We start from the raw sequence: 15,694 nt of genomic DNA, 5'->3' as shown, positions 1-15,694 counted from the left end.
CACTGTCACTCCCTCTGCTATAGCAGTAGGAAAATGAAAACTCTTTTCAGGTGGTGACATGCTCAGTTAGCAAGTAGCTCCAATCGTTGGATTCTTGATGTGTGGGATATTTTAGCTTAAAAACGAACATGCTTCATTTTCTGATCAACCAGAATATACTAGATTAAGTTACACAAGGTTGCATACTAAACAACAAAAACTAGAGGGATTATTCAGGTTCAAACCCAAAAGTGGTTAGAACCCTTCTATGTTTATTGTTATTTGTTGTTGCCATTAACTAGAATGACCAAAAACCATGAAGCTTGACCCAATAACTGGAAATGATGTGCTTCCCAAAAATTGTGAGGCCAATTGGCCAGAATGTGGCGCTATAATTAAGGCCCAAAAATTCAATTTGGAAAGGCCATGACTCTCACACCATAAGTCCGATTAACTTGAAATTGCAAGTGCAGCTCAATGCTCTAAAATAAGAAAGAATATTGGACATTACTCATTAAACATTTGTCATATTAAACATTGTACATAACTTAAGTCCATGATTGAAAAATAGGTCTACCAAAGCATTTTGAGCCCAACCTATAGGGCGTGCCACAAATGCCACTGATGTATATCTGAAAACCCGGTGGACACAATTTCACCAAAATTGGTGTAATCTGAAAGAAATCCTGATTAAACTCACTGGAGACATCCTGCGCTATCTCCAGAAGATACATATTCGTTCAGATCCGATTAAGAGGGGACAAATGGCAAAACTTTAAGTGTGCAATTTTTTAAATTTTGCAAGTTTTGTGATGGATAAACAAGTGTGTAATCGATCTCACTCCTTCCTTAAACATAATTAAACTAGCTTAAGTGCTCACCTTTGTGAAGCCTGAAACACACTTATTGCTGATCATCTTAATCGCTTACATTTTGGACAACTGAACTGCTTCCTTCTGTAAAGCACAAAGAGATTTGAACCAACTCGCTGCCACTAGCAGCTATATTGTATATATGAATATTCCTGAAAACCTGTTTTTCAACAGACCATATTTACTTACATAGAATTGTACAATGCAGCAGTAGACTGTGGGTGGGGTTGAAGGTGATGTTTTCATCTTCTCTGCACGAGGCTGCTCATGTGAACCATTAACTGTAAATAATGTGTACCCATGCTGGGCCCTACAAGGTGATGCATGACAGGTTTGACTCAGTCAACCAACATTGCCGCAGGGCTCAAGGTTGAGAAACAGGCCACTAGTTCTTTCTGCGCTTTTGCACCAGCAAATTATAACATAAATATTGTACTTGTACATCATTTGATTATTTTCATTTTTAAGTGCCCAAAGAATCCAGAAAACATATTTGTGCATAATTAAGTATTGTGTTGTGATTAAAACAGGAAAAGTCTGTGTTACACGGGAGAGCATCTTTGTAGCATCATGTAGAAACAGCTTTAAAAAAGGGTTGCATCCATGTAAATGATCTTTGTTCATACACATATTGTACACTGTCTGCTGTAAGTGTTCTTAGCTGTCTAACCTGTCTTGAAGTTTCTGTCACTTTCTTCGCCTTCACTTTGATTATGTAACAGCAACAGCAAATGTTTTCAGTTCAGTTTGCTCTACGTAACTCTGACATGGTAAAGAGGGTGAATGTTCACACACATGGGCTGTAAACTGTAAATTGTTAGCATGATCTTGACCAACCTGTTGTGTTAGGAGGGTCAATCAAACAAGACTTGAGCAAAAACTTCAGCACATGGAAATTACTTCTCTATCCTCAAAAGGAACTGTGATGACAAGTGAGCTCAAGTTCTGGAAAAAGAAAAGAAAAGAAAAAGCAATTAAAAGTTATAACCATGAACTATGAGGTAGGGCCTGCTGTTAACAATTACAACAATCCAACAAAATAAATCAAATTATGAAATTAATCATATATATATATATACATTGTATATCTCAGTTCCTAAGTACTTAGAAATTATGTAATGTGAACCTCATGCAGCAGTCACCATAATGTTTCACACTAAAGGAAAATATTATGTCAGATTTTTTTCCAATAAAACCTCTTAATGTTACTCGGGGCATATATCTGTTGGAAGGTTAACTGCTCACTGCAAGGTGTAATTTTCACTCTTGACCAAATCCAACATAAATATATTTATAATAAAGAATGGAGGTTCCAGCATTTTGAGTTCAATGTAAAGTAGTCAAACCCTTAATTGTTCACAAATGTCATAATCAGTGCATGTATAATAAATGCATTTTACACACACGTGAGACTAAAGCACATTGTGACTGTGGAGTTCACATTATTTACTCAACAGGAGCAGTGTGAATAATATTTGTGGCCTTTAAACAGTGTACACAGGGGTGTCCTGGAAGCGATCAGACTTCTGACTGGCTCTAACATGACGGCCATGAGGGTGACTCCCTTTGGACATGACAGCACAGATAACCTCAATTTGACTCCATCAAGCCCATTAGTGTCTTTTCTTTCCCAAACTACAAACCTGTGTCTCACAAGATGTGACTTCCAACCACAATACGAGACATTCAAAGTAAATTGCACAGACAAGTGTAACCTTCACCTTAAGATGAAACCAAGATGTCATTCGTGTGCATTTTTTGTTACCAAGTAAGATTTTATCCAAGTGATTCAAAAAGTCAAATGTCCTGGACAAGGGACTGTCCAAAAATATCAAAGAGAAAATATCTTTATAATATCTCTATAATCATATATATCAGCTCAATGGGGAAAATGAGCCTGTCAGCAATTGAACATATAGATCACTGCACCAGTTGTGCATTCAACAATAAGGAACCTCATTAAAATGAGTGAGCAGGTATCTTTGCTTATTGCTTGGGTTAGCATTGCTACCTTGGTGATGTAATTCTGGCAGATGATGAGCTCTTCAGGGATGATGTATTTCGATGTGATGTGAACTTTAATCTCGCTCAATCAAAGGACTGCTGTCTGGTTTTTGCATTTCCAGATTCAAGAGTAACTTTGGAGCATAATCATTGCAAGGAAATGTTTTATATATATTATTTTATTTTTGGAAAGACATTGAATGAGGTTATTTACAGACAAATACTTAATTTTGTGTCAATTTAACTGCCTGTTTCTGTGTTTGAAGCAGTAAGTGTGTGTGTGTGTGTACTTTATGATTAATAAAAAAAGATAGTGAATACACTTTGATTGCATTCAGATTTGTGATCTGACAGATGTAGGCATATGTAGCCGGGTAATAAAAGTGTTTTATGTCTCATGAGTTTTGGCTGGATACAAGAGACTTGAATCAGCAAGTGTAAAAATTACACATCCCAACAGGAGCAACCAGTGATTTTCATACTGTGTTTATAAGACAATGAGTAAGGTGGTGTGTTATGGTTTGTTATGGCCATATACGCTTACTTCTTGACCTGCTTTTTCTGAGCCACTAGTTCAGGCAGGTGTTTTCAGTTGTTGTAGCTGATTAGACCTCTACTAAAGACATGTGCAGACTTCAGTTGATTGACATTAATGTAGCTCTCCTGTTCATTTTGTAACACGTTTTAAGGTATCAATCACAATAATTTAAATGGATAATACATATCAATCATGACAGGATTTGTAGTGCAAAGTTGTTATTGTCATACTCACAAATAATATGTAATTGAATAGATACAATTTAAGTGACTTTCTATAGAAAATAACATGTTTTTACTATTTTGGCTCCAAGGAGTCATAATCTTGCACAATGTTGTGCTTCTGTTTTGTGTTTTTGAGTTTGTACATGTTTATGCAGGTCTGGTTCCTGTTCACTTCCATTACATGAAAACACATCCTGCAGACTGTTTCCCTTTGCTACAAGAGGATATTTTGATACTTTTTTTTCTAATTTCTCCTAGTCTGCCTCTATAGGCCTTTTACATGAAGGCCATTATGACATGTTACAGTAAGAAAAGCACAGGTGCAAATAATGAAACTAATGATGCACAAACTACATTTAGCTGCTTTGATTTCAGTCACCGTATTGGCAGTGCTGGCTCACTGGGACACTTGAATATAATAGTCATCATTTATGTTCCAAAAGATATGAAAAGGTGTGCAAACATTTTTCTACTGTGATGACAACCAGCTAAATAAGTGAAATGTTAGTATTTTGTCCTCCTTGACTTGGAAATGTTTGCTACCTCTTCATATTTTTTTGAACATGGAGTTTGGGTTTAGCACTCCACTGAGAAGCCTATTTTAGAAGTGCAACCTTGTTTTGCGTTGTTAATGTTAAATTACACCTGCACTTTTTCTGCTATGACAAGACAAAATGTGTGCTATGAAAAAGGACAGTCAGTCAGTGTTTCAAATCCTCTCATGCCGTTTTGGGTGTTGTCCTTTAGTGACTGTTACATGCTCATCTGGGCAGTCAACAGGATTACCACTGACTAGAAAAAGATGAAAAGAGTTTCCATTTTCCTTTTGTTACTTTATCAATACAACTTAAGTAATAGGCCTTTTTCACTGCTTATATTTTGAATAGCCTTACTAGGAAAAGCACACAGGGCTGTGTTTCATTGTAGTATCCCAGTAAACAATACCTGTGAGCCAGCATGAACAATACCACAGCCCTTTAGGTGAAACATAAAGCTGGAATGCAGCCAATCACCTGCAGTGCTGTGACTAAACAAAACGTGTATTTAAGTTTGTCAATTTTACTTTTATTTTAAACTTGTTTCACATTCAATCATCCATTAAAGTACATTCTCCATCATAAACACAATAATAAATACACATATTTACAAGTTTGTCTCTCTTTTATTGGATGCTATGAAATATAGTTAGAGGATAGCAGAGGATAGTTGATGGTGTTGTTCATACATTATAAATCCATTACATGATGAATAAGTTGCTGTTCCAACCGAAGAAAATCTGCATCAGGCAGGAGATACTTCTGAATGATATCTACAACATCTTTCTCAGCTATGAGCTCATAGTCCCCTTTGTTCTTAAATGGTAAATGCCCAGCGAGCTCACAAAGAGCAACATTGAAAGCAGACTCTTCTTTGGCACCAAAGCAGGATATTCTGGGCCATAAAGCAATACGCACACCTTTTCTTGAGCTGCAATCCTTTTCTCTCTGTATGTGATCACAGGGTGGACATCCTCTGGTTAAGAACAGGTTGTGGGCAATATTGCCATCCACGAGAAAGTCAGTGACTTGGCAGATGGCTCTGGCAACTAACTCTACCCTGTCTGATTCTGTGTAAAACAAAAAACCTGCAGGGAAGTCCATGAGACGATAAAGTCCCTTCTCAGGAAGAAGCGGCTTGACTGGCATAGATTCTATCTTGAGCTCATGCTCCAGGTAATATCCATGTAGGTGTAAATGATTGACAGATGCAAAAGCTCCAAGGCTGTTGAACCCCATACGAAAGCCTGGGTCAGAGCTCAGGAGCACAGATTCAATACCGACTTGGATGGAGAACGTTGTCAGGACCTGCGGAAAACAGCGCGTTGGCTCTGGAACAAATAGACAATGTCCAAACTCCAAAGGGCTGACATTAACTAGCACCACCATCCTACAGGGTTGAAGCAACTGCTTTCCATTTTCATGTGACGCTGCGCCTCCCACAGTATCCTTTAACATCTCAAATATGATTTCATCTGGATTGATTTTGTTAAAATTAAACTGCTTTGCGTTGAATTCCTGCTGAATGCTCAGTATCTCCTGAGGTTTTCTTCTCTCTATTCCTCTCTGTATATTTAACTGGGCCACATAGCAATGTGGGCCCGGTAGGATGCGCGTTTGTAAGTCACCCAAATGGTAGCGGAAGAGTCCCCTCTCCATCCTTTCTGTCCAGCCGGCTTGGATAGTTTTGTCAAAACTGGTTGAAGGCAACGCCACTCCCAAACTGTTCCCAGTGGTCCGACGGGCATCGGTGAAAAAGTCCTGGTTGCTATATACAAACTGGAGCGCCATGGTTGGATCTGTTGTTGAACAGTGAAACAGAGAGACATGACACTGACAATAGGGATCATCTCATGATACATCAGCCTCGTGTCATCAGATAGGCAATCTGGTCACATTTAGAGCCAGTGGACAGCAGCTTTTATGATTTAAAACCCATTTACATACATAATCGATAACAAGACATGCGGGTAACTAATCACTTCAGCTGTATTGGGCTGAAAGTGGCAGCTCTGAAATCAGGGATGTAGTGCAGCGGAGACAAAAACAAATGATCTGCTTTACGTTACACAAAGTAAATATAGTCTAATGATATTCATGGATAAACACACACCTGTGTATTGTGAAAATATGTATCTACGCCCATCACACAAGGAAGCCACTAGCCTACTTCACTTGAATAAGCAGCGTAACAGTCACTTACTTGATTATTTTGACACTATACTACTGTCTTGAACCAAACCACGCATTAAAAGTCCCTCGAAGACAAAACACTTCCATTTTCAGTCGCACATCTATATATATATATATATATTTTTTTTTTAAATCTCTGCCGATTAGTTTTTCTAGACACCGGCTTATTTGCCTAGCTAACTTCCTGGTTTGCACGTGCTCTTCTTCGTCGGTATATACCGGCGTATTTCCGGTTCAATGTTTCAAAATGAGGGTCTGACAAAAAACATTAATTTCATATAATATTGAGTTACCACATTGAGAAAATGTAAAAACTTAAATCAACATTTGTGTGATTTCACTTTAAATTACGTTTTATGAGAATGTTTGATTTGGTTAGTAAATACAGTAGTAGTAGAAATAGCAGACAACTATGAATCATCAAATGAAAACAGGAGACATACACAGTTGCAACATATTGACAAACAAGGTAATGTTACATCATGTAGCTACATATTGTTGTATGTGTTAAGTACTTTGCAATGTACTTCTCCCCCTGTTATTATTTTTATGGCTGACGATTTGTTCAGGGAGGCTCCTGTTCACTATGTGCACACATATAACCCACCCAACCCAACCCCCAACAAAAAAACACACACACACACACACGCACACACACACACACACACACACACACACACACACACACACACACACACACACACACACACGCAGATATTTCAAGATATATAAATAGTGAAGCCATATGGGAAACCCCCATGGAACAACAATGATATGTGTACAATATTTAAATGCTGAGCAACTTTCCAGTTTTTCCAATCTGACGCAGTTCAGCTTTGAAAGCTGAGCTAGCCAATGAGGCATCACAGTTATTTTAGTCACTGCATGCTTTTGGAGATAAGGCAGGCAGTGATTGACGGAGCTGTGTATGTCTGCGGCTGTTTTAGGGCTCACAGCAGTTCTTGTATTAGCTGAATCTTTATTTTACATTTAATTTCTTATACATACATTAATAAGGACAAACAAGTATGGAAGCAAGCAACAATGAAGTAAGTACAATTTTGTTTGAGATTTTCATACGTCACCAATAAAATATGAAGTTCTTAGCTTATCGAGATATGGCAAATAATGATTTGGTGAATTTGCTTTTGTTTTTTATTAATGTCAAATGGTTTCACCACATGAGATTTTTAAGAGTTTGATAATAATCTTTGATAAGTAATAATAATAATAGGGTTTTATCTTTTTGTTAGAGCAGTTGCCAGTCTGGCCTGCTATGTAACGTCATTTTTAACACCATCATGAGTTTCTATTTCTAATCTCTAGGGTACATGTTAGTATGTTTAAACGCTAAAGTTAGTCTTAAAACAGATGACATTTTGTTAAAATAATTTATTTATGATATCATACTGTGTGTATAGCAAAAGTATTAGTGTGGTACTAAACATCCAAACTAAAGCATCAGTCATGGAACAAAAGTGGAAAAATGATTGCCTGATAAAGTGTTGACATTGGCAGTTTTGTATCTGTGTTGAAGACAGGAAAGAAAGCAGAAGATAAGGCTCACAACCTAAATATAAATATGACACCAGACACTAATGCAGAGCTAACAGAGAGGGATTGCCAACCATCCTCCACTCTCATTGTCGAAGGTATGCCAAACATCCTATCACCATGTAGTCTAGATGGCAAATGTTAATACTTGATTTTGAAACATTTATAGTTGTGTAAATATAACACAGTGTAAAGTTAATATTAAAAGTAATTTGTTTATAAAGTTTCCAACACATGAAAAGCAAAATTCAATAATCTATTAATAATTTCACTCAACAGAATGATGTGTTCACACAAAGGCATATACATGACATACAAACATATACCTGGCTTTTCATGTGAATCTCAGATAATCAGTCTGACAGCACAGTGTTTTCATCCAATGTAACATTAATTTATTTTATTTTTATGTTTGTTTCTTTACCAGGTCAGCCTGCCAATTCCAGTGAGAACAGAGGGCACCACCACACAGACCAACCTGGTCCTGTCACAGATAAGGAAAAAGCTATTAAACCAAATCTCCAGATAACTTTTAACACATTTTCTGTCAAGAATAGTGAAGATCTAAAAGTAGAGATCCCGGTGGTTGGGAGCCCAGTGCCAAAGATTGAATGGAAAAGAGATGGACTGGCAGTCAAAGAGACGTCCAGGCTAGAGATTTCAACGACATCCTCATTGACAGTTCTTCATATCAGACATGCTACCAGGGAGCACTCTGGTCATTACTCTATCATGGCAAGCAACAGTGCTGGAAAATACACGGGAGAAATCACTTTGGTTGTTCTTGAAAAGCCTGATCCACCCAAAGGGCCTGTAAGGATTGATGAGGTCAGTTCTGACTATGTTACCATATCCTGGGAGCCACCAGAATACACAGGAGGCTGCCAGCTAGACAACTACATTGTGGAGAAACGTGAAACTACAAGTACAGATTGGCAGACTGTGTCAGCAACAACTGTAAGAACTACAATCAAAGTCACCAAACTGAAGACAGGTAGTGAATACCAATTCAGAGTGTTTGCTGAAAATAGGTACGGAAAGAGTACCTCAATCACATCTCCCATTGTAATGGCACAGTATCCTTTCAGTGTGCCCACTTCTCCTGGCACCCCCTTTGTGTCTACAGTGACTAAGTACAGTATGTTGGTTGACTGGGAACCTCCAGCCAAAGATGGAGGCAGCCCCATCATTGGCTATCATCTTGAACGCAAAGAAAAAAACAGCATTTTATGGACCAAGCTGAACAAACTCATTGTATCTGACGTCCGCTTCAAAACAACTGGACTGGAGGAAGGCATTGAGTATGAATTTAGAGTCTTTGCTGAGAATGCTGCTGGACTAAGCCCATCTAGCAAGATATCTGAATGCTATGTGGCAAGAGATCCCTGTGATCCACCTGGTAAACCTGAAGCTGTTGTCATCACTAGAGAGAATATCACAATTCAGTGGGCAAAACCCAGGTATGACGGTGGAAGCATCATTACAGGCTATGTTGTTGAAAAGAAAGAGCTTCCAGATGGCAGGTTTATGAAGGCAAACTTCACAAATGTTCTTGAAACTCAGTTCACACTCTCAGGTCTGACAGGAGGCCAAAGTTATGAGTTTAGAGTAATTGCCAAGAATGGTGCAGGTGTTTGGAGCACACCTTCAGAAAGTGTAATTATCATCGCTCAGGATGTTATTGAAGGGCCATCAGTATTCATGGATCCTAAGTTCAAGACTACTACCGTTGTCCAGGCCGGTGAGACATTCAATATTGAAGCTGATTACTTTGGGAAGCCCCTCCCTGAAGTAAGGTGGCTAAAGGACGGTAGGGAAATCACCAAATCTACACAGAGAATGGATGTAAAAAACACCCTCACCCATACATCTCTGACTGTAAGGGACTGCACACGTGTGGATGGGGGACACTTTGTCTTGAGCCTCAGTAACATTGGTGGAACAACATCTACCCAAGTTAATGTGAAGGTCCTGGATAGACCTGGTCCACCAGATGGATTTCTGAGGGTGAAAGTTGTCAGTGCAGAGAAGTGTAGTCTTCACTGGAACCCCCCCTTAAATGATGGTGGTGCCAGTGTTTCCCACTACATCATTGAAAAAAGGGAGACCAGCCGTGTCACATGGACAGCAGTTGAACCTCATGTTGAAGCGGTCAGTTACAAAGTGACAAAACTGTTGCCTGGCAAAGAATATATATTCAGAATTGCTGCTGTGAATAAATTTGGTGTTGGAGAATTTCTGGAATCAGAACCCTTTATTGCACAAAACCCTTTTACAACACCTAGTGCACCTCCTACCCCTACAGCCAGTGCAGTGACTGGAGACTCTGTAGTGTTGACTTGGGAGAGGCCTGAGACTGATGGGGGCTCAGAGATTGATGGCTACATTCTGGAGAAACGTGACAAAGAGGGTGTCAGGTGGACTAAGTGCAACAAGAGAAGACTGAATGACTTGCGTTTCCGATGCACCGGTCTTACTGAGGGTCATTTCTATCAGTTTAGAGTACTGGCAGAGAATGCTGCTGGTGTGGGTGCACCCAGTGAGCCAAGTGAGTATATTAAAGTCTGTGAGGCTACTTACCCTCCTGGTCCCCCTACCAATCCCAAAGTGACAGACCATTCCAGCAGTACTGTGTCTATGAACTGGTCAAAGCCCATATATGATGGTGGATCTGCCATCAGTGGATTTGTAGTTGAGATGAAAGAAGCAGCAGAGGATGAGTGGATCACGTGTACACCCAGCACAGGTGTAGAGGACACAAACTACACTGTGAGGAGACTGAGAGAAAATGCAATGTACAATTTTCGTATACGTGCGATGAATGTTGCTGGAGTTGGAGAGCATGTGGATCTACCTGAGTCTGTGGTAGTGACTGAAAAACTGGAGGCACCTGAGATTGAGTTGGAGACTGCTTTGAGAAAGATTGTCAGTGTTCGATCCTGTTCCACATTATGTCTCTTTGTCACCATAAGAGGAAGGCCAGAACCTGAGGTCAAATGGTCCAAGGAAGGTGGCACTCTCAGTGAGCGGGCTCAAATTGAGGTAACAAGTTCCCACACACAGTTACTGATTGAGAATGTCAATAGAAATGACACAGGGAAGTATGTGTTGACTGCTAAAAACTGTAATGGCTCCAAATCAGCATTTATCAATGTCAGAGTACTGGACTCTCCCAGTGCACCAACAAACCTAGAGGTGAAAGATGTAAAGAGAGACTCTGTGTCCGTCTCCTGGGAGCCACCTCTCATTGATGGAGGAGCAAAGATTTCACACTACATCGTAGAAAAGAGAGAGGAAGCTAGGAAGGCATTCTCAAATGTCTGTAGCAACTGTGTGAGAAACTCGTACAAGGTTGACAATCTCCAAGAAGGATGCTTTTATTATTTCCGTGTACTGGCAGTTAATGAGTTTGGCACTGGACTGCCAGTAGAGACCAGTGAGGCTATAAAAGTGTCTGAGGCTCCTGTGCCTCCTGGGAAAATCTCCCTCATTGATGTTAGCTGTAGTAGTGCAAGACTCTGTTGGGAGAAGCCTGACCAAGACGGAGGAAGTAAAATCACATGTTATATTGTAGAACTGCAGGCTAAAGGAGATGACACATGGACAATATGTTCAGAGGGTAAAGCATTGGAGGTGACTATTAATGGACTGTCAAAAGGAAAAGAGTATTTCTTCAGAGTGAGTGCTGTGAATGAAAAGGGAAAGAGTGAACCAAAGTCCCTGTTGGCACCTGTTGTCATTAGGAACACAAGTGCTGAGCCCATTATTAATTTGCTGTCCAATACATTCAGTGTGAAGGCAGGGAGTGATTTAAAGATAGATGTTCCATTCAAGGGTGTGCCAAAGCCAGAAGTAACCTGGAAAAAAGATTGCAACATCTTGAAAGAGACGAGCAGGGTAAATGTGCACACATCTGACACATCATCTCAGATCATTATCAGAGATGCAACAAGGTTAGACGTTGGTGTGTATGAGTTGACCCTCACCAACTCAGTTGGCACCACATCCACTGAAATTTTTGTTAATGTTTTTGAAAGACCTGGACCACCAAGTGACCTCAGTGTGGTTGAGGTGAGTGCTGATTTTCTGTCTCTGTTATGGCAGCCCCCACATTATACTGGAGGATGTCAAATCAGCAATTATGTTGTTGAGAAGAGAGATACAAGTAGCACAATATGGCAGACTGTGTCCGCTACAGTTGCCAGAACATCAATTAAAATTTCCCGTCTAACACAGGGCACGGAATATCAGTTCCGTATCGCTGCAGAGAATCGCTATGGCAAGAGCCAATTTGTTGATTCTGAAGCTGTTGTTGCACAGTATCCTTTCATGCCCCCTGGTCCACCTACCAACCTCCATGTTGCGAATGCCTCAAAGTCTATCATGGTGATTGCATGGAACAAGCCAGACAGTGATGGTGGGAGCCCTATCATTGGTTATCATATTGAATGCAAAGATCAGAGCAGTATCCTGTGGACAAAGTTAAACAGAAACCCAGTTACCGAGAACCAATTCAAGGTTACAAGTATTGAAGAGGGGCTGATGTATGAGTTCAGGGTTTGTGCCGAGAACATGGCTGGTGTTGGATCCAGCAGTAAAGCATCTGAGCCTGTAGCAGCAAGAGATCAGTGTGATCCCCCAAGCAACCTCACAGTCACCAGTATAACTAACAGCTCAGTTTCACTCTCATGGGACAAACCAGAATATGATGGCGGGGCTAAAATAACTGGCTACATCGTTGAGCGTAAAGAGCTCCCAGATAGTTGCTGGCTTAAGTGCAACTTCACCAATTTACTGGACACTTTCTTGGAAGTGACTGGCCTCACAGAGGGTGCACAGTACGATTTTCGTGTAATTGCAAAGAATGCAGCTGAGCTCTTCAGTGCATACTCTGAAACCACCGGACCTGTTACAGTGCAGTATGATGTGGACCCGCCCAAAATTATCCTGCAGGACAAATTTAGACAGGTGGTGGTTGTCAAAACAGGAGAACTCCTAAGAATAGATGCTGAAATCTCTGGCCGCCCCAATCCTACAGTGTTGTGGTCAAAGAATGGTAGAAATATCGGCACCAAGGGAAGGGTTGAGATTACTGCAACAAAGACGCATACCTCTCTACTCATCAAAGAAAGTGTTAGAAAAGATTCTGGACAGTATATTCTCACCCTAAAAAGCACAGGTGGTATCACATCTAGGGCTATTACCTGCAAGGTCCTGGACAGGCCTGGTCCACCTGCTGGGCCTCTGGAAGTGTCTGGACTCTCTGCAGAGAAATGCACCTTGTCATGGGGATCCCCTCAAGAAACTGGAGGCGCTGAGATCATGTACTATATTGTTGAGAAATGTGAAACCAGCCGTGTAGCCTGGACCCTTGTGTATGGTGACATGATGGCAACTACTTGCAAAATAACAAAGTTGCTCAAAGGAAATGAATATCTTTTTAGGGTGAAGGCAGTGAACAAATATGGGGAGGGAGAGACTTTGGAAAGTGAGCCCATCAGGGCTATGGATCCCTTTACGGTCCCATCTGCTCCGACTGATGTCGAGGTCACAAGTGCAACCAGTGAAGCTATGACTATCTGCTGGAAGAGACCTGCCTCTGATGGCGGTAGCCGCATCAGCGGTTATATCATTGAGAAAAGGGAGAAGCAGGGCATTCGCTGGGTACGTGTCAATAAGAAGCCAGTCTATGACCTACGAGTCAAAGCTTCCTGCCTATATGAAGGATGTGAGTATGAATTCAGGGTCTTTGCTGAGAATGCTGCTGGTCTGAGTGAACCAAGTATCTCATGCCCACTCACCTTGGCAGAGGATCCAAAGTTTCTGCCTTCACCTCCTGCAAAGCCCACCATTATCGATTCATGCAGGTCATCAATTACTCTGTCATGGAACAAGCCGCTGTTTGATGGTGGAGCAACAGTCACTGGATACAAAGTTGAATTCAGAAAATCAGCAGATGAGGTCTGGGATGTTGGTGTGCATAACACAGATAAAACTGAGTTTACAGTAACTGGACTTACATCAGGGGTAGAATATGTTTTTGTTGTGAAATCTATAAATAAGATTGGTATCAGTGAGCCTAGTCCTGGAACAGATCCTCAAGTGGCCATGGAGAGAGAGGAGGAGCCCAAGTTTGACATTAGTGCTGAGATGAGGAAGACCCTTCCTGTTAAAGATGGCAGCTCCTTCACACTGACTGTGCCTTTCACAGGCAAACCTATTCCCAGTGTGACATGGGAAAAAGCAGATGTTGATCTGAGAGTCAGAGGATTAATAAATACCACCAGCTCTGTCACCTCCATCACAGTGGAACAGGCAACACGTGATGACTCTGGCAAATACATAGTCAAGCTGCAAAATGGTGTTGGGAGTGCCTCTTTGACCCTCAGTGTGAGGGTTTTGGATTCACCTGGTCCTCCAACTCATGTGAGAGTTAAAGATGTGACCAAGAACTCTGCCACTGTTACCTGGGACATCCCTGAGAATGAGGGAGGTGCCCCTGTTAAGAATTACCATGTAGACATACGGGACATTAGCAGACAAGGGTGGACAAGACTCACTCACAAATGCCGCCGACTGTCCTATAAGGTGTCTGACCTAGAAGAGGGAGGAATCTACTTCTTCAGAGTCACAGGTGAAAATGAGTTTGGCATCGGTGTTCCGGCTGAGACCAAGGAGGGAACAAAAATGACAGGTAATGAGTTGTTGTAGTCAGTGTGTATAAAATAAACGTATTAGTACGATGTGATTAGTGTCTAAGTACAGCAGAATGTAAAAGATGTGAGAGAACAATTAAATATATTAATAACTTAAACTTCTCTAATTGAACATTATTTTGCTTGCAATGTTAAGAGTTTTTCTGTTTTTATCTTTTCATTTCAGATACAACAGACTGGGAGACAAATCCAGGAGCTTAGCTTGTGTCTAACTCAACCCTTCCCAGGGTTGAGTTAATCATTCCCTGATCATCCTGTGAAGATCCTAATCTATTTCTCATTTATTTCCAGTTTTGCTGAGCAGTTAGCTGAGTTATAAATATTTCCTGACTGTGTTTAATTCATAAAATGATGTCAAAAAACGTTTTATCCATTAGTGTATGCTATGTGAATTAATGCATTACCAATAGCTGCTGTTTTGTAGATTATGTGTCTTTTAAAATGTTTATATAGGTAGTAAGCCTAATTAAAGCCGCAAGCGGCGATGGCGGGCCCTCGCTCACCCATGCCACCGCGGGGCCTGAGGCATGGCGGGGCTGTGGCGTGAAGCAGAAAGTGAGAAAAAACCTGGAAGGAGGCCAAAAATGCAATGTTTCGTTCATCCAGTAGGGGGCAGTCACAGGTAGTTACACATATGGTATGGTGTGGTCTGGTGTGTTCAGGGCGGCCACTCATCAGTCATGTGAAGTTTGGAGTGAATTGGACAAATCATGAAGGAGTTATGAGAGGTTGATGGTTCATCCACAAGGGGGCAGTAGAATGTAACAAAACACAAGCGGTTGCGTTCAGGGTGGGACAGTGATTACACATGTGAAGTTTTGTGGAAATCGCACAATGATGATGTAAAATATGGCACTTCCTGTTTCCACTAGGGGGCGACACGAGTGAGATCGCCTATGAGCGAATGGAGACGTTGAGGTCGGCACCCTTGACCTGTGTACCAATTTTCATGATGATACGAGTTCAATAAAGCCATCAAAAAGCCAAACGTATTTTCATGGCGAGGAATTGATGGTCGCCGCGTCGCCACACGGACGCCATTACTCGTAGCTTCACAGTCTTCATAATGTAGCTTCAC

The 15,694-nt window shown here is 40.9% G+C and overlaps 2 protein-coding genes across 2 annotated transcripts; one reads left to right on the top strand and one right to left on the bottom strand.

Moving 5' to 3' along the window:
• Positions 1-4,787: 4,787 nt before the first annotated feature.
• On the bottom strand, positions 4,788-6,434 carry gdpgp1 (GDP-D-glucose phosphorylase 1). The gene is made up of 2 exons (XM_062421361.1): positions 6,357-6,434; positions 4,788-5,952 (listed from the first exon to the last, which is right to left on the bottom strand). The coding sequence occupies exon 2, from the start codon at positions 5,942-5,944 to the stop codon at positions 4,844-4,846; it is 1,101 nt and encodes a 366-aa protein (XP_062277345.1). The 5' UTR covers positions 5,945-5,952; positions 6,357-6,434; the 3' UTR covers positions 4,788-4,843.
• A 1,494-nt stretch (positions 6,435-7,928) lies between these two features.
• LOC133982427 (titin-like) lies at positions 7,929-14,337 on the top strand. Its single transcript, XM_062421481.1, has 3 exons — positions 7,929-7,998; positions 8,328-14,215; positions 14,290-14,337. The coding sequence occupies exons 1-3, from the start codon at positions 7,929-7,931 to the stop codon at positions 14,335-14,337; spliced, it is 6,006 nt and encodes a 2,001-aa protein (XP_062277465.1).
• The last annotated feature ends 1,357 nt before the right edge of the window (positions 14,338-15,694 follow it).

This window comes from Scomber scombrus, chromosome 6 (assembly GCF_963691925.1).
Source record: "Scomber scombrus chromosome 6, fScoSco1.1, whole genome shotgun sequence".
In the NCBI taxonomy this organism is placed as follows: domain Eukaryota; kingdom Metazoa; phylum Chordata; class Actinopteri; order Scombriformes; family Scombridae; genus Scomber; species Scomber scombrus.
This window is presented reverse-complemented; position numbering and strand designations above follow the sequence as displayed.

What these genes read in the sequence shown, in the direction of transcription:
- gdpgp1 (XM_062421361.1), bottom strand. Translation starts at nt 5,944, where the DNA reads ATGGCGCTCCAGTTTGTATATAGCAACCAGGACTTTTTCACCGATGCC.
- LOC133982427 (XM_062421481.1), top strand. Translation starts at nt 7,929, where the DNA reads ATGACACCAGACACTAATGCAGAGCTAACAGAGAGGGATTGCCAACCA. An exon ending in CTCCACTCTCATTGTCGAAG is followed by an intron (nt 7,999 to 8,327) that starts GTATGCCAAACA and finishes TTTCTTTACCAG; the next exon opens with GTCAGCCTGCCAATTCCAGT. An exon ending in CCTCCATCACAGTGGAACAG is followed by an intron (nt 14,216 to 14,289) that starts GCAACACGTGAT and finishes TTTGACCCTCAG; the next exon opens with TGTGAGGGTTTTGGATTCAC.